This window comes from Pelophylax lessonae (genome assembly GCF_965119305.1).
Source record: "Pelophylax lessonae genome assembly, chromosome: 1".
NCBI lineage: Eukaryota > Metazoa > Chordata > Amphibia > Anura > Ranidae > Pelophylax > Pelophylax lessonae.
The window spans coordinates 175,175,594-175,198,452 of NC_138768.1; the positions used below are offsets into that span (position 1 = coordinate 175,175,594).

General features: G+C 42.3%; 1 protein-coding gene across 3 annotated transcripts in view; it reads left to right on the forward strand.

The window, feature by feature from the left end:
• FER (FER tyrosine kinase) overlaps positions 1 to 22,859 on the forward strand; it is a 452,282-nt gene that overhangs the window by 205,165 nt on the left and 224,258 nt on the right. For all 3 annotated transcript variants that reach the window (XM_082263755.1, XM_082263756.1, XM_082263757.1), the window contains 2 exons: positions 2,077 to 2,280; positions 9,412 to 9,534. In XM_082263755.1, coding sequence (XP_082119881.1) covers positions 2,077 to 2,280; positions 9,412 to 9,534 — 327 coding nt within the window. The remainder of the gene's footprint in view (positions 1 to 2,076; positions 2,281 to 9,411; positions 9,535 to 22,859) is intronic.

Genomic DNA, 22,859 nt, shown 5'->3' on the forward strand with positions numbered 1-22,859 from the left:
CAGTTGTGAACAGCGCACAGACAGAGGTTTTGTGGTGGGGGACACAGGTTGGATGATGGCAGGGAAAACAGGCTGCGTTATGGGGGACACAGGCTGCGTTATGGGTGACACAGGCTGGGCTATGGGTGACACAGGCTGCGCTATTGGTGACACAGGCTGCGCTATTGGTGACACAGGCTGCGCTATGGGGGACACTGGCTGGATGACAGCAGGGACACAGGCTGCGCTATGGGTGACACAGGCTGCGCTATGGGTGACACAGGCTGCGCTATGGGTGACACAGGCTGCGCTATGGGTGACACAGGCTGCGCTATGGGTGACACTGGCTGGATGACGGCAGGGACACTGGCTGCGTTATGGGGGACACAGGGGACACTGGCTGTGTTATGGGGGACACAGGCTGGATGACGGCGGGGACACTGGCTGCGTGATGGGGGCCAGACTGGATGATGGCGGGGACACTGGCTGCGTGATGGGGGACAGGCTGGATGACGGTGCAGACACTGGCTTTGTGATAGGGACAGGCTGGATTTCGGCGGGGACACTGGCTGTGTGATGGTGGCCACAAGCTGTGTCATGGGGGCCACAGGCTGTGTCATGGGGGCCACAGGATGTGTGATGGGGGAAACGGGCTGCTTGATGGGGGACAGGCTGGATGACGGAGGGGACACTGGCTGCGTGATGGGGGACAGGCTGGATGACGGTGGGAAACGTAGGCTGCGTTATGGTACCACAAAGTGGGGATTGCTGGGTACAATATTATTCAACATAGTCTTATTAGTCCGTGAAGTGGGGCTTTGCATTATCTATGTTCTGCAGTATTTGGACAAAGTCGATCCCCATGCCAGCCCATGTAAAAATTAAGCATTGGCCACAAAAAATTTGTGTGGCTCCTAGAAGTCCTGTAGTATTAGTTTTCCAAGTATGGTGCCCTTAACCCCGGGGGTTTGGGTACCGCAGCGCCCTAAATTTATAGTAGCTTGACCCGCTATGTTAAACTTTGGCTTCGTAGTCTGGACATTTGAGGGACTGCAGCTCGAGCCCCAAATGAGTCTGTGGGGCCATATTTGGCACGGAGGTAGGGGAGGTCTTCCTTTACCAAAAAATTTGGAGTCACTAGCCCCAAATTCCCTGATCAACTATTTCCAGGGCCACTTCAGAGTTTGTGGCCTTCGGCCCGTACTGCGGAGCAAGGGAGTGCTGGTTATCACAGGAATCCCTGGACTCTTAGCTATTCAACAGTACCTCTGCAGTTCCTATATTCCATAGCGGTTAGCCAAAATGACCCCTATGCAGGTAACAATTAGGCATCAGCCCTGAAAAATGCATGTGGCCCCTGGGTATCCTATAGTACTGTGATGGCGAAACTTGGCCCCCCAGATGTTTTGGAACTACATTTCCCATGATGCTCAACTACACTGCAGAGTGCATGGGCATCATTGGAAATGTAGTTCCAAAACATCTGGGGTACCAAGGTTCGCCAGCACTGCTAATAGTATCTCTGAGCCAAGTTTGAGGACCCTACGCGCCAGGGTTTAGGAACCACCAGGCCCATAATTTAAGTCAGCTTGGTGCTGTATGGCAATCTTCGAGTGGGCACAGTTGCAGGGCCCCTGCTCGGGCACCAATCAAGTCCAGGGGCCAATATTTGGCACAGAGGAAGGGGATATCTGTTTTGATGTTTACACTGTTACATGCTGCACAATTGAAATATTACTTTATTCCTTTCTGTGGGCTGCGGTATGTGCAACAAATGTAGGAAGATTAGCTCATGCACCTTTGATCTTCGAGCTTGGTTTTTCAACTGTGCATTTTGTCATGCAAAAAAAAACACAACTGCTTGCCATTTGGATTGGTGTATTGACAAATAATAGCACTGCAAGTCTGATGCACTTTTGCACGTTTTGTAAATGCGTGCAAAATCATGCAATTTTGTGTGCGTGTGCGAAAAGCTATAGTGCAATTGCCGTCTTTTTTGTAGTTGAATATTCTAGAAAAGTTTGTGAAAAAACACCTTAAACTAGTCATCTAAAAGCAAGTTTAATGTAATCAAAATCTATCTTTCTTTCTTTCTAGTTATTTGACGTCATCTCCACAAGTGAAAAGCCTTTATCTGAGCAGGATTGGTATCATGGTGCAATTCCTCGAGTTGAAGCACAAGAGCTGCTAAAGCAACAGGGGGACTTCTTAGTGCGGGAGAGCCATGGGAAACCTGGTGAATATGTCCTTTCTGTGTTTTCAGATTCACAGAGGCGGCATTTTATCATTCAGTTTGCTGATGTACGTCTGTAAAAACTTTTATATTTGTGTATTTGAAAAAAATCTGTCTCTTTAAGTCATCCTTTTATGAAATGGCACCCTACTACCACCTATCAAGACTGTCTTGCTCACATATATCTATAGATTGTATGAGTAGTTTTATTATATTTAGCTTTTAAATCAAGTGATTGAACCCCATCTCAGACAAATCATGTTAAAGGAGTTGTAAAGGCAGAAGGTTTTTTTATCTTAATAAATTTTATGCATTTAAAAAAAAAAAAAAAACCTTCTGTGTGCTGCAACCCACCTCAGACCCCATAATACTCGAGCCCCATCTCTGTCCAGCGATGTTCACAAGTCCCTTGGCCATCTGGGACATTGGCTCACGCTGCTGTCAATCAAAATCAGTTAGCCAATTAGAGAGGGCGGTGCAAAACAGCAGCCCCGGGGAGAGAAAAATATCTCAGCCCTTTGATAGAAGAGGATGGCCAGGATTTTTGAGTGTTTTTGTTTTACCATATGTTAATCCTCACAAATCAGAAATAATCCTGTTTCTCTGTATTAACCTTTGTTACCATAATTCTGTATTTGTGTTACCTTAACTCTTTTGTGACCAAAGGCCATTGATGGCTAGATGCCCAGGCCACATTTATGCAAAAGTATCAACAAGAGTTTAGCAAAATTTTGCATGGGAGGCAACAATATCTTTGCAGGGTCATCAATTGGTTCATGTGCCATGTATTTCAGCCTTAGAATCAAATTCTTTTGTGAGTGTAATGCAACCCTCTTGCACAGATGTCCCATTCGTATATGCAACAAGAGTACTTGGTATGTCCGTGCTGCATTCCAAGCTGCAGAGTCGTTTTAGATCTCCACAGATATTCCAGTTTTACTTGGTGTACTGGATGTGATTTACAGCAGCTCAATGTTTTATGTGTCTCTATCATTTATGCAGCATAGCCAACAAGCTTTTAACAGTGTAACTTGCCATTGTGCAGCAAGACAGTCTTAAGACTGAATCAATAGAGACACAATTTTAGTGGGTCACCCCCACAACCCAAAGCTGTGAACAAACTGTCAATGTAATTTCAGAAAACAAGGCTGTCAACCTGTGCAAAGAAATTTGTTAAACCATCTTGATGTCTTCTAAAGGCAGAAATGGTTGTACCTGGTGATAGCAAACACCATTCTTGTATTCTTAAACCCAGTGATTCTATATTTATGACGATGTCCCTGACCATGTCTTTTAAGTGTAACTGTGTTCTGAGATGAGGCTCAGCAGACATACTCAGTTCAAAATCCTGATCTATTTTTCTTATGACTTTGGTACTGGCAGATTGTCATCATGTGGCACTGGCCTCATGGGGTATTTATTGTTCATAGGTGTGTAGACAATACTGTGCCTTGAAAGACACACATTAATATAAAGGAAAGCTGATATCAATAAAATGAGTAGTATCTATGCATGCAAGCTGTTTTAAAGCCTTTCCAGGCAGCGCCTATCCAGCCTAAGCTTGCCCGAACTATACCAATTCCACAAGTGGTATGCAATATTCCCTTAGGCTTGGGCATGCATGAGCTACACAAACATCCTGCCAGCATTGCTACAGAGGATGAAGGGGTGGGAGGTCAGCCTGTAACCCTATAGAAAATGTATGGAGGGAGCTGAAACTTTGAGTTGCCAAGAAATCTTAAGGATTTAGAGAAAATCTGTAAAGAAGAGTGGACTCCTCCTGAGATGTGTGCAAATCTGGTAACCAACTACAAGAAACGTCTTACCTCTGTGCTTGCCAGCAAGGTTTTCTCCACAAAGTACGAAGTCCTGTTTTGCTTGGGGATCAAGTACTTATTTTACTCCATGAACTGCAACTCGATTTTTGCAGCTGGATTTTTGGTTGGTATTTTGTCTCTATCATTTAAAATACACCTATGATAAAAATGATAGACCCTTCATTTCTTTGTAAGTGAGCAAACTTACAAAATCTGCAGGGGATCAAATAATTTTCCCTACTGTATTTGAATTTGAATGAATTTAATTGACATTGAAGTAGTTGTTCAATAATGCTACAAGATTCGAGAAGCACTGTGTTAAAACAAAAGTTGCCAGTTTATTTTTTAGAGGTCAAATTTTGTGAATATTATATTTTAGACCTATTGTACTTTGTTGCTTTCACAAACTCCCAAAGAAGTGTTTGTTTACTAGAGCCTTTTTCTTTCAATGTGAATCTTTTGGCCTCTCGTTCTAGTACACATTTCATCTACTGTGGGCTTTTAGAAATATTTTAATAGAAGGAAAATATGTATGCAAGTAAGCATTAAAAAAATAAGATGTATGTAGTTCCATAACCTTTTGATTTTTCCTGTATATTTCCTGTATGCACTTTTCTATTTTGACTATGCTACATGTAATACTATTTTCTCTTCCGTTCATTGACTGACACAGCTCCAGAATCTTCTTAACCTTTGTGCGGCCTCAGTGGGTCTAGCTGAATCCCCTAACTCCCCCCTTGGGCATCTGTCGGATTAAGGATACGTGCTATTTGCTGCTGGGCCCCGACAATTATTTAGGCCGCAGCTTTCTGCCTACTGAGTCATATGGTCAGCTTAGCACCTCCCTGAAACTGGGTGGCGCCGTGGGGGAGCTTTATTTTTAGTGATACTCTTGCTGCCATTCTTGTGTGAGTGGGGGTACCCTGCCTGCGTTTCCGCGTCACAGTGGATGGCCCACCTTAAAGGGGGGTTATGTTGTATTATGTCCTCTATGGTAGGCTGGGTCTCATATGTGGTTAGGATCACAGTCAGTGGTCTCCCCTGATTATGTTTCGGGGTGAGCTTAGTATGTAGCGACCCTACTGGGCCTGCGTCAACGTACTTTGAGTCCTCTGTTAGTGAGGATGATTCCTCTTCTACTGCAGCCGTGCATGAAACAGTGCTGATGGATGCACTGATTGTATCAATGTGGCAACTTTAACCCCTTAACGCTGATGGAATGCAAATAGGCAACCTCGGCTTTAGGAGTTGTACCGGGTTGATACATGCAGCTAGAGGTTTCATCCCAGTACCGTTGTTTAGAGCCGACGGTCTGCTTTCTTGTAAGGACCATCAAGCAGCCGCTGGATTGTCATTACAAGGAGCAGGAGGGTACATCTCCCCCAAAGCCCCCCCCCCCCTCTCGCCGCCTTCCGCAGCTGGCCCATGTCTCTCGTTCCACCGGGAGACCCGAGCCACCAGCCGGCACATCCGCTGGCTGGTTGGAGTCCCGAACAAAGCCAAATTCGGCTCTGATCGGTGCTCCGATGTAAAAACCCGGAAGCGATGACATGACATCACTTTCGGGTATTGGAGCCTTAAAGTTCCCAGATTAAAAAAAATAAAAAATGAAAGCATTCTAAACAGCCAAACATGCTTTTAATTTTAAGTGCCGAGAAGGGGTTTGGGGTCTTTTAGACCCCAGATCCCTCCATAAAAAGCACCTGTCACTGCCTTTTACTGTCACAACGGATGTTTACATTCCTTGTGACAGCAATAAAAGTGATACGTTTTTTTTTTTTTAAAAAAAAGAATAGTGTAAAAAACAATTAAAATTAAAAAAAAAAAATTTAAAGCGCCCCATCCCTCCATGATCGCGGGCAGAAGCAAAAAGCATACGCAAGTCGCGCACGCATATGAAAACAGTGCTCAAACCACACATGGGAGGTATTGCTGCGATCATCACAGCGAGACCATTAATTCTAGCACAAGACCTCCTCTGTAATGCTAAATTAGTAACCGGTCAATTTTTTTAAAGCTTTGCCTATGGAGATTTTTAAGTACCGAAGTTTGTCGCCATTCCACAAGTGTGTGCAATTTTTAAGCATGATATGTTGGGTATCTATATACTTGGTATAACATCATCTTTCACATTATACAAAAAAATTGAGCTAACTTTACTGTTTTTTGTTTTTTTATGTACTTCTTCCAAAAAAATTGCATTTGAAAGACCGCTGCGCAAATACCATGTGACATAAAATCTTGCAATGATCACCATTTTATTTTTAGGGTCTCTGCAAAAAAAGTTATATAATGGTTGGGGGTTCTAAGTCATTTTCTAGCAAAAAAATACTGATTTTAACTTGTAAGCAACAAATGTCAGTAAAAGACTTAGGCGCGAAAGGGGTTAAAAATGGAGGATGCAGCTGCTGCTGTGTCGGAGGCGTCGGTCCCCTTTGGTACCCGCAGCTCCCCAAAAGCGGCAAAGATATTCCCTTTTCCCGCCTATTTTGACAGAATTGTCACTAGTCAGTGACCTAAACGCAATAGGTTGGTGCCCTAAGCGTTTCGCTAGACAGTATCCCCTTGCAGAGTCTCTGGTAAAAAAGTGGACAGTCCCACCTGGGGTGGATTCTCATGTTCCAGACTGGATAAATCCACTCTAATCCGGTGGCGGTGTCACGTACCTTATAGCAGAGCCTGACGGGCAGAGGGAGACCTCTCGTACAGCCCTGGCTCAGGATGCGAGCGTGCAGTGGGGTAAAAGTGCCTGCGCTGGTCTTCGTTGGCAGCCGAGATGAGTGGCCGATGAGTCACTGGACAGGACTGGATTGCTGAGAAGCAGATAGAAGCAGGTACTGTGGTACGGACGCACAGCAGATGCAGGACAGCGTCACCAGGTGCAGAGGTGCAGGATGGGCAAAAGTTTAGAGCAGGGTCAGACAAGCTGGATCGTTCACAGATAATCAGATATGGAATCAGCAGCTGGCATAGAATAGTTGATGTACAGGCAGAGGTTGGCAGCAAGATATTAGGCAGAAAAGCAGGTATAGCAGTCTAGGCAAGCCAGGGTCAGGACTGGAGATAAGCAAAAGTGGTCAGATAAGCCGGGTCAATACAGGAATCAAATACAGGCACAGGAACAGAACTCCGGTAAAGCTGCAGCTCAGACAGCACTGCAGAGCTGGAGGACCAGTTGGTCCAGGGCTTGCAGTTTTTCTGTGATGCCTCTCTAGATGCTGCTCCCTTTGTTTTAGGCTGTCCGCGACAGCAGTGGTCGTTCCATGCATGATCTGGAGGTTATAATTAAGGTTCTTATGGGGGGGGGGGGGGAAGTACTCTTCTTCCACAGGCTGCCAGGGGCAAGGAGTCTCATCTCAGACGTGAACCCCCCCCCCTTTTTTTTTTTTTCTTCGGCTCATATGCAGCCTTTTGTTCTCTTACGATCACAAGACAAAGGATCTAAGTCTGTCGGGAACTCCTCCTGAGGTTCCAAGAAGACCTGGTCTAATAAGCTGAGAGCGGGTTCTTTCAGACCTGCAGACAAGCCCTCTTCTGCCTGATGGGGCGCCCTCACTTGTGTCTGATTTGGGGGGGACGTCTTCGCTTCTTTCCTGACCCATGGACCTCCCTGATTCTTACATCAGCTGCAACCATTTCTAGATGGATCAGGCAAACGGTGGTGCAGGCCTACTCAATTAAGGGTCAGGTTCCTCCTTTCCCTGTTAAGGCGCATTCCACGAGGGCGCTTAGTGCCTCCTGGGCCTTCCGTCATCAGGCGTCAGTGGTCCAATTTTGCAAAGCAGCAACCTGGGCGTCTGTGCACACAATTCACCTTCTACAAGGCACTTTTTCTGAGGATTTGTTTTTGCACAGAGACTGGCACCTAGCACTTTGGATTATTATATGAATTTTATATCTTATTTAACCACTTTACCACTGGAGGATTTTGCTGTCTTACGTCCAGGCCACTTTTTGCGATTCGGCATTGTGCGACTTTGACGATTGCGCGGTCGTATGACGCCATACCCAAACAAAATTTACGTCCTTTTTTTCCCACTAACAGAGCTTTCTTTTGGTGGTATGCCTTAAGGGACATCCCAATAGTGAAGAAGCATAAGAGCTGCGTCTGTCACTGGACGATGGAGAAAACTGGATTTTTGTAAGAACTTACTGTGAAATTATTTTCTCTGAAGTCCATTGACAGACGCAGCACCCGCCCCACTGTTTTGGGGATGGTTGTGTCTTCTTTTCACTGCTTGCTACGAAACAGATATGAGAGCACAGTGTGTCTGGGGTTAAGTCGTGAGGGACAGCCCCTATAGGCGTGTCGAGTGAAAACTTTTCACTGCCTAGTCTACTCCTGTAGATGGCGCATAACCAAATAGGGAAGAAGCATAAGAGCTGCGTCTGTCAATGGACTTCAGAGAAAAGGATTTTACGGTAAGTTCTTACAAAAATCCAGTTTTTAAAGCAGAGCTGCATGCAAAAATTGTCATTCTAGCTTCTTTTTTGACCTGTAGTTGATTTTGTTTTACACATGTGATCAAGCGTGACACCAGCCATTTGACGGCCTAAAAATTCAAATGAGAGCGGACATAAGCACACTGGTTGTCCCTTAAGGCATGCCTTGAATATATTATGCATTGTGAATGTGTTTTGTAAATGAGAACGCTGGTATGTATGAATAAGGTTTAATTACCATTCATTGAACATTTCTAACCTGAACTTCCTTTTGGGAAACCGTTAAATCAGTGGGTTTCATTGTAATTCAGTTTTGATTTTTGTAGTTGGTAAACATTTATGAATGTAAAGCAGCCTTATTTGTTTACTGCATGTGCAAACTTGCTTTCTCTCCCCTAATAGTACTACCCTCAAGTACAGGTTAGAAAGGAACTTCAGTTAAAAAAAAATAAATAAAATAAAGTCAGAAGCTGCAAATATTTATCGAAGTGGGAGAGGGTGCCTGTGAATATGAGGTACTGCTCCCTAATAAAAAATAAAAAAATTAAATACATGTAAAGAGGGTGGGGGAGGGGGGCTGTCAGGGGACTGGGAAACAGTCGGCAGAACATCCTGTAGTAATGAATGCAAGGGGAAACAAATTTGCAAGACCCTTCAATGATTATAATGGTAATATAGTTGGTCAAATCATATTCTAAAATAGCACCCACAATGAGACCCACCCATTTGTTTTTTTTATTACTTTTTATTTTGTCAAACTAGCCCTTACTGTAGTCTTTGAATCAATATATTGAAAGTTTTAGGAACAATTTAAATCGGCTCCACCTTGCTTTTGAAAAATATTTAGCCTTTTGATTGCCATTTTCACAACTGTAACATGTCTATTTTTTTTTTCTTTTCATTCCCCCTCCCCACCTTACCCCAATCCCTTTTGAACAGAATCAATATAGGTTTGAAGGCACTGGATTTCCTACTATCCCACAGCTTATAGAACATCATTACACAACAAAGCAAGTTATAACTAAAAAATCAGGAGTAGTTTTGTTGAATCCTGTTGTAAAGGTATGTAAACCTATTGCTGTGCTAAACATAATAATCGGTAATCAAGTTTTATTTTTTGCTGTGATTATTATGAAGGCAAAACTGATCCCAAGAACAAAAATTTAATTTATTACAGCTAACTAGTCCATAGATGTAGTGGCTGCATTTGTTTGTTTTTTTTTAGGACAAAGAATGTTTTAGCAGGTGCAGAAAATAACTGATGACTTATCAGAAATGCCAAGTCCTAGTCCCTTCCTGTGAGCTTGATTATAAAATGGCATTATTTTATTATTATTATGTATGCAGTCACATCTAAACACTTCTAAGCTGTAACATATTGCATTTTTGTTTTTTAATTTAGATTTCTATGAGCAGGGATTCATATTTTTTCTTTGTAAATCTAGGCATAAGGACTTTGATGTATCTATGTATAGCATGCAATTATTTGTGTAATTGTGCAATGCTACACTGTAATATGCTGTACTACCCCTTCTCACAATGCTGTTTCTGAATGGCTGATATCTTTATAGTTGTTAAAAAAGGCTCAGGTATCCTCAGTGAAATGCATAGCTCTGCTAGTGGCTACTTTATCAATCTATACAACATTTACAGTAACAAAAACCAGGGAACTTCAAGGAAATATGAAATAAATATTCACATATAGTACATTGGGAAATCTAATATCTAAAGTATCTGTTTCTTTAAATAAGAACAAATAATAAAAAATAAAAAAACAAACAGTCCCAATAGAGAAAACAAAGCGCAATAAAATTGGTGTTACAGAGAGTTCCCTGTGCAGATTTGTCTCTTCACATTTCACCAATAAAAGTGCTCCACCCAACTCCATTTATGTGTCAAGCTGAGCAGTTTTTGCCCCACAAAAATGTTTGGCAAACAATGATTGGGTGTACAGAAGTTACGACGTTTCTGGTCTACACCCAAGTGTTATTTGCTGAACATTTTTGTGAGGAAAACTTTACTTTTATTGGTGATTTGTGAATAGACTGATCTGCATGTGGGACTCTGTGACCGCAATTTTATTACACTTTGCTTTCTATTGGGACTGTTTGTTTTCCTATTTTATAATATTTGAAGAAACTGATACTCTGCACCTCCTGAAATCAGTTTTTTTTTTTTCGTTTTCCTAATGTACTATTAATTAGGAGGCTGCTGAAGCACTATGATTGTTTTTTTAAACACATAGTTATATATTGTTATGTGTATGTAGCACATTGGTACATTGTTTATGGTTATACACAGCACAGTGATTTCATAGATTTAGCATTATATATTCACCTGTACAAATGGTTAATACTTTTCCCTGCTCCCTAAACGCAGTGTTACTGTATATAGTTTCTTTCTAATACAATTATAAGTTCAGTACAAACTGGTGAGCAGACAAATATGTAAAGCCCAATTCCAAAAAAAGATGGGACGCTGTGTAAAATCTACATAAAAACAAAATGCAGTGAATCTCCCTAACTCCTATTTTTTCCTATTATTTTATTCACAATCGAAAATAGAATACATTGTGTTATATTGAGAAAAAAAAATAGGGTTATTTTGAGATTGATGGCAGCAACAGATCTCAAAAAAAGTTGGGACAGGGCAACAAAAACCTGGCAAAGTAAGTGGTACCGACAAGCAAATGCTGGACTAACATTTTGCAGCTAATTAGGTTAATTGGGAACAGGTCAGTAACATAATTGGGTATGAAAAGAGCATCTTAAGGCCCCTTTCACACATGCTGTCCGTTTGTCTGTTTTTCATCCATCCGTTGACGGATGAAAAACGGACATCAATGCATATCTATGTAAAAACGGATGACAACGGATTATCATCAGTTAACATCCGTTTTCATCCGCTTCCGTCAATGTTCGTTTTTTTTGAACGGATACATGCCCTATTTTTCATCCGTCAAAAAAACGGATCGGACGAAAAACGGATGACAACGGATGAAGAAAGGATGACAACGGATGAAGAAAGGATGACAACGGATGAAGAAAGGATTACAATGGATGAAGAAAGGATTACAATGGATGAAGAACGGATTACAACGGATGAAGAACGGATTACAACGGATGAAGAACGGATTACAACGGATGAAGAACGGATGACAACGGATGAAGAACGGATGAAGAACGGATGACAACGGATGAAAAACGGATGAAAAACGGATGAAAAACGGATGAAAAACGGATGAAAAACGGATGACAACGGATGAAAAACGGATGACAACGGATGAAAAACGGATGACAACGGATGACAACGGATGAAAAACGGATGACAACGGATGACAACTGACGAAAAACGGATGAAAAACGGATGGAAAACTGATACATTTTGACGTGACTGAACTGATGAACTGAACGGACCGTATGTGTGAAAGGGGCCTAAAGACTCTGTCTCAGAGGTAAAGGTGTTACCAGTCTGTGAGAAGCGGTCTAAAAATTGTCAATTTCAGAATAATGCTACTCAAAGTAAAATTGAAAAGACTATAAATATATCATCCTCTACAATACATAATATCAAAAGATTTCATGAATCCTGAGAAATCTCTGTATACAAGGGATAAGGCCGAAATGCAATATTGGACACCTGTTATATTTGGGCCCTCAGGCGGCACTGCATTAAAAACAGGCATGATTTTGTGATGGACATCACTGCATGGGCTCCGGAATACTTACAAAAATCAATGTTTGGGAACAATGTTCACCATGCTATCCAAAAAATGCAAGGTAAAGCTCTTGCAAAGAAGCCATTTTTGAATATACTCCAGAAACACAGCTGACTTCTCTGGGCCAATGCTCATTTAAACTGTTCAATATCTAGGTTTTAGAGCAGCAGTTGCTCCCATCCACATCTTTTTCAGGGAAGGTTTTGCATTTTGCAACAGGACAATTTCTAAACTGCATACTGCATCTATGACAACAGCATGGCTTCGTAGTAGAAGAGTCTAGTTGCGCAACTGACCTGCCTGCAGTCAGGACCTGTCACCAATTGAAAATATTTGGTGCATATTGAAATGAGAAATATGACAAAGATATGCAAGAGGGGGACAAAGTTCCTCTACCAAATTTCCAGCAGCTGTTCTCAGTTTTCAAACATTTACAGAGTGTGGTAAAAGAATACGGGATGCTACACCATGGTAAACATGGCCTTGTCACAACGTTTTTGAGATGTGTTGCTGCTATCAATTTCAAGATGACCTTATTTTTTTCTTAACCAGTTTACGTCCGCCCACCGCAGATGTACTGTGGCAGGCAGCGGCTCCCAGGCAAATCGCCGTACATGTATGGCGCTCGCTCTTGGGAGGCTAGGGGGCGAGCGCCCCTGCTCGTTAGCGGGGAAGCCGATGCAGCAGGCAGGCGGCTCCGATTGCCGCCCGACACCCGCTGAGAGAGAAGAACGGTCAGCTGACCGTTCTTTTCCCTGAAGTGATCATAGAGCCCATGTGATCCTTCTATATAGGATCACATGTCTCTATGGTCATTTTAGAAGCCACGCCTCCCCCATCCCCAGTTAGATTCACTCCCCTAGGCTCACATTTAACCCCTTAATCACCCATAATGTTAACCCCTTCCCTGCCAATGTCATTACGGTAACCGTGCATATTTTCAGCACTGATTACTGTAGTAATGTCACTGGTCCCCCCAAAGTGTCAAAAATGTCAGGGGTCCGATCTGTCTAACCCAGTGTCGCAGTCCCATAAAAAATTGCAGATTGCTGCCATCACTATAAAAAAAAAACAATATAAATGACATAAATATTTCCCATAGTTAGTAGACAGGTTAACTTTTTCGCAAACAGATCAAATTGCTCTTATTGCTATTTTTTTTTTTTTACCAAAAATATATAGCCGAAAACAAATTGGCCTAAAATGTTAAAAAAAATTTTTGAGAATGTCCTATAGCAGAATGTGAAAAATATTGTTTTTGTTTTTTTTTCCAAAATTGTCGCTCTTTTTTTGTTTATAGCGCAAAAAAAAACGCGCAGGTGATCAAATACCACCAAAAGATAGCTCTATTTGTGGGGAAAAAAAGGACTTTTTATTTGGGTACAGCGTCACACAACCACTCAATTGTCCGTTAAAATAACGCAGTGCCGATTTGCAAAATAAGGCCTGGTCAGAAAGGTGAAAAAAAGTTTTCACCTATTAAAATCTTCCAAACAGGCCATACCTTCAGTCTCAGGGCCCCTGTTCCATTCTGCTTCTCATTCACTACCTTTAACTACATGGCTGTTAAAGCCCAGGTCTTCAATAACAGAGAAATATATAACCCTGTCATTTCAATATTCCTTAAAGTCAGAAAAGTCACTTAAATTAAAAGCTACTACCCTACCTTGCATCTGATGTAAATACTGGCAGTTTATCTTCAGAGACTTCTTGGTACTTCGTATTGTTATTTGGAAGTAGTCAGAGCTGTGAGAGACCTAAAGTCACACCTGCAGTAATTGCTTGCTTTGCCAATAGGCATGAATAGCTGCTGCCGCAGACTGCGTGCGATTGCAGTGTATGGGCTTTTTAGCCTCTACTATCCATAAGCCGCTGTCAGAGCAGCAGGAATCAGTAGATTTCTGCCATTGGGATTTGCAAGATTGGCAAAATTCCCATGCAAATGGTGCCCAAGACATGAACATTTTCTGCATCTATCCCAGCTCCCTTCTCTCCTTTCAGTTTCTTTGCAACTCTGTGTTTCTCCTGTGCTCAACCAGACACAATTTAGCTAAAAGCCTTTCTACTAACACCTCGCTGCACTGCAGAGTTTTAGATGAGCAACTCTTTATTGTTATGCCGTGTTCCTGCCTTTTTAGACTATAAATGATAAATGGCTTTATAATTGGCATGATTTCTGCAGAATGATCATTACATTAAAAGCTTGGAGAGAAAAGCAATAAAGTGCATTAGACAGAATGTATTTTCCAATATTTTGCCTTGTGTTCCGGAGACAACAGATGCAATAATGAAATTGTATTTTGCATCCCTATTTAGGTTTTGATAAGTAAAAATAAAAAAAAAAACAACAAAGGCAGGTACATCACCTTCTAACAGTTTATCACAATTTTTTTAAACCACCACTTTTTGTAAGTATTTTCTGCATGACAAAAAAATAGGCAAATGTAAATCTAATGGCTTAAGTTTAAGTGTACCTATAAGTAGCAGAAGTATTCATGTTTTTTTTTTAAATCGTATACATTTTTAAAAATTTGTGCATCACTTTTTTCTGACACAACCATATAACTTTTTAATATGTCATAAACCAACACTGTTACAACATCTCATAACGCCAAGACAAAATACTATCATCACACATCAGTGCATCATAACATTGAAGACATCAAATGTCACTGTGGCACCATACTTTAGTTTGTGAGAGTTCCTTATTATGGACAATCCAACTCTTCGTGATAGAATATTCATTAGACATCCTTATGGAGCGTGACTGTACATATCTTATCGGTCTTTAATCAAAGAACAAGGCTCTTCTAAATAAGGAGTTTGAATTTTTTGAGCAGTAGTCCTCTGATAACAATATCCTGTATATACTAAGATTATACATAGATCAAACTAAGTTAATGGATCTTCAACTACATTGATCGATTCTGTGATGGAAACCAGTGTGGATTCATTGAAAAGCAATACATCAATTAGTTCAAATTAAAAATCTGGGAGTTTCTGCTGTTAACATTTAATTTAAGCATTTTCAAGTTAAAGTACAGGAATTGTAATTTCTTTCGTTACACCACAAATCAAAAGTACAAATTACCCAAATAAAAATACCAAGCCCATTATGGGGGAGTGGTTTGACCTCGAGGGAAGATGGCCGCTTAACTCTGGATCTCCTCCCGACTGAGAGAGTGCCTTTGCTACTACAGAGACTCATAACCTGCTACAGACACAGCAATAATGGGAACGGCTTCCCGTAGCAGCTCTGCCACAAGATCGCGTTCACCCAAGGATTCCTCGGGACATCTAAGCCAGAATTTACCGGAGCTGTTGAACTCCCAGGCTGCCAATATGGCGGCGTCTGCTCCAGGAACCACGAGGCATCCCCCTCCATCGGGACATAACACAAACTGGTCACAAACGGGCTCCCTCACATCCACGGAGTACACTCAACCAGCCCATCAACTAACATTGGGAACCTATGAGCGAGTGCAGCGGACATCAAGGAGACCATGTCGGCTGCAATAACGGACCTACGACAAGATATCCACTCACTCACAGGCTGAATAAAAGACGTGGAAAACACTGCTGTTAAACACAAGACAGCCTTAAGAAACCTCCATCTCTCCTCAGATACCCACACTCTGCAACTACAGGATCTGAATTGACACATCGAATCTAGATAAGAGGATGAAGACACAATATAAGAATCCGGGGGCCTATCTAAAGCAACTGACCATGAACAACTTCAAGCCACAGTTACACACCTCTTCAACAACCTCTTAGACCGCCATACCAATGGAAGGTATTCACAGGGCACTCAGACCCAGGGATAGAGATTCAGACCCACCTAGGGATGTTATCTGCCGCATTATAGACTTCTGCCTAAAAGAGGAAATACTGAGAAAAACCCGCAACCGGATCCAATTATCTCATTGAAATAATGATATAAAAATCTTGCAGGACCTCTCTGCAATAACCTTGCAGCAGCGGAGGGACCTCCGGCCGTTACTGGAAGCGCTGTGTGCTAACAACATCCACTATAGATGGAAATTCCCCTTCTGCTTGGTGACTACCACCCAGGGCAGGTCTGCATACCTTAGAGTCCCTGAAGATCTTACAAAGCTCTGCTCCACACTCAACATTCCATTGGTTGACGTCCCAAACTGGTACGCGGAATTCAGACCTAATCCCAGAGGACCAGCGCCAACATTGGAGGAACCCATGGAAGCTCAGGACCAACCCCTCAGCAGTGGGACCAGCCTCCCTAATGCTGACACACCAGCAAGGCTCAAGCCCCACTAAAGCTCCACATCCGCGTATAGCCTGTCGAGAACACTGATGGGCCCAGGAGCCATACACCCAGGAGAAATGACTACCTACACCTCTAATACTCTACCTATGAATGACCCGGTCTCCTGTTCCCGACAACCACAAACCTACATCAAGGGAAAAGAAAGACCCATCCCTTATTAACCACTACATATAACCACTGAAAAGATGTCACAAGAACCTTAGGCTGGCCTGGCACAGGCTTTACTCATCACGGCTAATTAATCTTTACAAACCTATACCCTGACGCCACACCACTAACTTTGCTGACTTCCTTACCCCAACACTTTTATACCCTACCAACTGCGATCCGGGTTTGCCACCCACTCCACAGAGCAGCCAATGGAGAAAGGAGCTGTGATCTTGTTCAGCCATCTCAAAGGTCTCTATCTGCTTTCCAGTGTTTTGACTGGCCCACCCTGCAACCTCCTGGCTGCATCTAGCTCTCCCTCCTAACATGGGCATAAGATTATACTGCGACGTAAATGTAATGTATTTCATGTACTTAGTTTTTCTATGCAGAGGTGTGTGGACACTCGCTCTTACTATACCAAATTACTACTAAGCATTCCACCACCAAAAACGCACCACGACAAGGCTTATCAAAACAAGGGGAAAATGTTTATCCTCTCTTTCTCCTAATTGGGCCACTGACCACGCTCCATCACCCCCATTCTGACTGCTACATAATGCTACAAAAGTATCCCCCATCCATACAGACCAAAACAAACCCCACTTTTACCTCCTTGGGCCCACGAGATTTCACTCACCTCAAAACATTTGCCCTTCATGGCCACCATATGCATTAAACACAGGTGTGCTATGGAAACATTTGAAATATGCAGTGATTAACATCATACTTAACCGATGAAGACAGCATAATCTGAGCCTACCTCAGTTATAGCTATAGCTTTGATAAAGACTGCAACCCACACTGACAGTCCACCCGCAACCCCAAACCCCCTTACTGTCCTAACCACAAAGGGAACATACCTGTCTCAACATCATCCTGTTTAACCTAATCACACGGCCATGACAGACATGGTAGGAATGACCCCCCCCCCCTTACTATTAGAGGAACTAAGGGAATGTCTAATACCCTGAACCTACCCAATGCCTTAACATACACTCCACATCTCTACTGGGACATTAATCTTTTCATATCACAAGTTATGTTCAAAACTATGATGTTTTAGCTGATAGCACTATGCAGTTGCCTGTAAGACTTCTAATATCGGTTCTGAGTATGAGTTATTGATACAGTTATGCCTAGAAAGATACTTTTGAAACTGTCACATTCTTAGAGCTCACAAACTGCCCTAACTTTACCCACACTTGGCAGTACCCCCCCTCTTTTCTACACCTATACATAGAAAACCAAAAAGGCTTTCCTCAGTACTCAATCGATCCAATCAATAACCTCCAAAGACAACACCTCTGTCCTCCAACCCCTATCATTAGCAGTAATCTCTGCTCAGAGACACCACCCCTTGATAGCCTTCTTCCTGCAAGCCACCTCCCACACAGGGGGTAACAGTCATTCACTTTCAAACAATCCTTCCAAGCCATCCCCTACCTCTGACCCTATCTGGCCTAAATGCTTGAAAGGCAAGCAAAATTATAGGACACGTGAGCAAAATCTCACCTGCCGCTGGTAACCACAAAACTCCCCCCACGCAACACCAACGCAAATACCCTCTCCACATCCCTACCCTCACCACTTTAACCACCCCATTCACCCTCACTTTACCCCCACCCTCTTCTCCATCAAACTCTACAGTACTCATACCCTCCTCCCCATAACACAAATCAGTCTAATAGCTACTTCCCACAACAAATCGCATAACACAATTAGTCCGCCAACAAACAAGAAAAAATTACAGCTGAAACTCATTTCTCTTAAAGCACGAGGCCTCAACATCTCAGAAAAATTATCCCAAACCCTTTTGACAATGCACAAAAATAAAGCCGACATAGTCTTCCTACAGGAAACGCACTTCCGTTCTGATTCCACACCCAATCTTTCTAGCTGTTATTACCCTACAGCGATACACGGCACCAATCACACATCTAAATCGAAAGGGATTTCAATGTTGTTAGCCAAAAACTGACCCCTCCAGATCACTGACACCCTCAAAGATACGGAAGTCAGACACCTCTTAGTTAAGGGTCTAATCCACGGAAAATCTTACACATTAGCTAACATTTATGGACGAACCACCAACAAATTCCCTTCTTTCTCAAACTCTCTCAATTGTTAGCCGACTTCAAGGAAGGCATCTTGATCTTAAATGAAAAGGGGAATATGCACTGATAGCAGCGATCTAAGAATATACAAGTATGCTGGTGGTGCCAAATCCTTAACAAATTATTTATAGAAAAGGAAGGATTGGGAGACAAGGATTTTTCAGCACAACATAATAGTAAAATTCTAATTTTTATTTGTGAATATAATAAAAACAGGGGAAACCACTTAAAAAGTGACCTAATAGAAGGCCCAAGAGTTATATACCAATTATGTAGCAGTTTGTTTAAATTGTAATTCCATACAGAAAATACATAGGATATTGCAAACTTTTGTATAGGCAAAATACTTGATATCAGAAGAATCTCGCCGACGGATGCCAGAAGACACGGACTGCCGTCCAACCAGACCAGCTGATGTTGTATTCAGACATGCATATGTACAGATTCAACATTGCTCAACATGTTTCGCCTTTTTCAAAGCTTCATCTGCAGCATTTTTAATGGAATACTCTGTATAGTATTATAGAACATGTGCGTCAGCATCAATTGTAAATAACGAGGAGGGTATCGTGGATTGCAGGAAACTCATATAGTTAGTAGAAAATAGAAAGCCTTGGAATGAGAACGACCAAGGATTGGCGAATGCCTGGCTGGCGTCAACAGCCCCAGTACTACAAATTTACTGTAATTTGAGTCCAAGATGGAGACCCATCATTCCTTGAGCTCCGAAACGATAACCACAAGACCCTCCCCAGATAGGGAACCGCCACCATGTTGTTAGCCAAAAACTGACCCCTCCAGATCACTGACACCCTCAAAGATACGGAAGGCAGACACCTCTTAGTTAATGGTCTAATCCACTGAAAATCTTACACATTAGCTAACATTTATGGACGAACCACCAACAAATTCCCTTCTTTCTCAAACTCTCTCAATTGTTAGCAGACTTCAAGGAAGGCATCTTGATCTTAGGGGGAGATTTCAATATCCCCCTGAATCCACTTCAGGATACATCTAGTAAAACATCTTCCATACGTTTCAAAGCTCTACGAGCAATTAAAAACAACTTAAAAGAACTCTTGCTATATGTTACCTGGCCTACACTAAATCCAAACGCCTACGACTTTTCTCTACCCCTCACCAGCGCTACTCCAGAATTGACGACTACTTCATAAGGTAACAAGACCTCCCATTGATCCTCAAGGCTTCCATTGACCCAATGTTTATATCAGGTCACCACCCCATAACTCTAATGCTAAAACTCCCCATCTTGACCACCTATACCCCAATTTGGAGACTAGAAACCTCTCCCATCACAGACCCCTCTATGGTAGCTGATATCCAACAATGTCTAACGCATTAGTTCACTGAGAATGATCTCCCAGAGACATACCCATTACTCTGCTGGGAAGCACACAAATGTGTGACCCGAGGCTTACTAATCTCCCTACCCACCAAACGTAAAAGAGCGAGGTAAGCTCATATTGAAGCCCTGTCCACAAACTCGACCGAGTTCATAAACAATCCCAAGCATTACAAATACTTGAAGACCTAAATAAAGCTAGTACCGACCTACTTGATGAACTAAGGACTAAAATCAAGAGAAAAGACATCATATTCCAAAAGTTCTTTTATGAATATGCAAATAAATGTGGCAAACTTTTAGCAAAATTGCTTCAAGCCAAGAAGGCTGCCTCCACTATCCACTCACTAACTGACCCTTCAGGCTAAAAACTAGTCTCGAACGTAGATATAGCTAACCAGTTTGTACAATTCTATTCCAAACTCTATAACCTACCCTATACCAGACCCATACAAAGATTTGAAATCTAGAACCCAAAAAAAAATCAAAGAATTCCTTCAAAAGTACAGCTCACGCCCGATCTCAAAGACAGACACTGAAAACCTAGAGTGCCCCTTCACTGACAAAGAACTAAAAGTAGCCCTCGAACACATGAAACCGGGCAAAAGCCCTGGCCCCGACGGTCTGTCAATAAGCTACTATAAGACGTTCTCGAATACCCTAACCTCGCACTTCCTAAAGACGTTCAACTCCTTCGCAAAACAACCAGGCTCCTTTCCCCGAGAACTCCTATCAGCCCATATCACGGTTATCCCCAAACCGGGGAAAGACTGCTTCGCAGTTAGAAACTACAGACCCATTTCTCTACTTAATATGGATTTAAAACTACTGCCCCTGCTTCCCCAACTTATCTCTCTAGACCAGGTGGGATTTATACCTGGTAGAGGAGCAAGGGACAATACTATAAAAGCTATTAATATCCATCACTGGCTCACTTCAAACAACAAACCTGGATTCTTCCTTTCCCTTGATGCCGAGAAGGCTTTAGATAGAGTGGCCTGGGATTACATGGCAGAAACGCTGACAGCCTAAGGTATCGGGGAACACGTGCAACTTCATTCTTGTGCTCTGTTCCTCCCCCACAGAGACAACCCTGGCATAACGGGAATCCCAATCATGAAACGCAAATTAAAACTCGCAGCCTTCGCAGATGATATACTACTATTCCTCTCCAGCCCCCTTACAACGCTTCCAAACCTACTCAAGTACTTTGCGGTATTTGAAAATCTGACAAACATTAAAATTAACTTCACAAAGTCACAGGCCCTCAATGTCTCTCTTCCCAAAAGCGTACTAGAACAATGCCGAGAAAACTTCCCATTTTCTTGGAAAAAGGACTCATCATGCTTAGGCATTCAACTGCCAGCTTCCGTCTCGGACATATATACCAAAAATGTCCTGCCTATTCTCCAATATATCCAAAATGATCTAAAATCCCGGTCAACAGGCATCTCTTCCTGGTTCGGCAGAGCCGCAATTATTAAAATGAACACCCTTCCCAAGATTCTATATCTTATGCAAACTCTCCCTATCAAGCTCCAGGTCCACTTTCTTCACATCCTAGGAAAACTTGCACAGAATAATCTGGGGGAAATTAAAACCGAGATTAAGATATGATACACTTGTATATCCTAAAGTAAAAGGCAGAATAGGACTCCCTGACATCCTCAAGTACTACCACGCATGCAATCTAGCAAGAATTGTAGACTGGAACATTCTCTCCAAAATAAGACTGGGTCCAACTGGAATAGCTCTACACCCAAACCCCCCCCTGAATCAACTCCCTTGGACAAACATAACCAACACACATATCATTCAGAAACACACCCTCTTCTAGCAAACCCGCTACGCATCTTCAAAGCAAATTGACAAAAATATAAAATATCCTCATCCCCGGGCCCCTTCACACCTATCAAACACAACCCAGACTTTACACCAGGGCTAACAGACTCTTACCTAGCGGACATATGGCCAGATAAGAACATTAAGGCAAAACATTTATTAGGAAAAGTAATAACCCTTGCAGCTCTGAGCTCACGCACATTAACCCAAACCTTCCAATTCTGGTCGTACCTACAAATTAGACACTTCTTAAATACCCCAGAAACCACACCCAGTTACTTGCGCCAACACACACCCTTCGAAGCATTATGTGCCAAAAAGGAACCCCAAAGGCACTTGATATCAGATATCTACACTATGCTATTCCCAAACACAACCTCTGCCTCCAACAAACTACAACACAAATGGGAACAAGAATTGTCAACCTCACAGATACTGATTGGGAACGAATTTATAAACACTCCCACAAGGGATCGACCAACATCTCAACACAAGAAAATAGTTTTAAATGAATTACAAGGTGGTACATGACCCTGCTTAAACTCCACAAAATTTTACCTTCAACGTCTTTCAAATGCTGGAGATATGTTGACCACACAGGCTCGATCTTACACATCTGGTGGTCCGGTCACAAAATCCAACCATTCTGGAAAGAAGTACACCGCTTCATTAGCCAAATCACAACCGACACACTAGATTACTCTCCAGCACAACTGCTCCTACATCACTTAAAGTGGTTGTAAACCCACTTTGATGACTTTTACCTATAGGTAAGCCTATAATAAGGCTTACCTATAGGTGCTGTAAATATCTCCTAAACTTGCACTGTTTAGGAGATATTTACATTACATGCATCCTATGACGTCATTGGCGCATGCGCTCTGAAGAAACGGC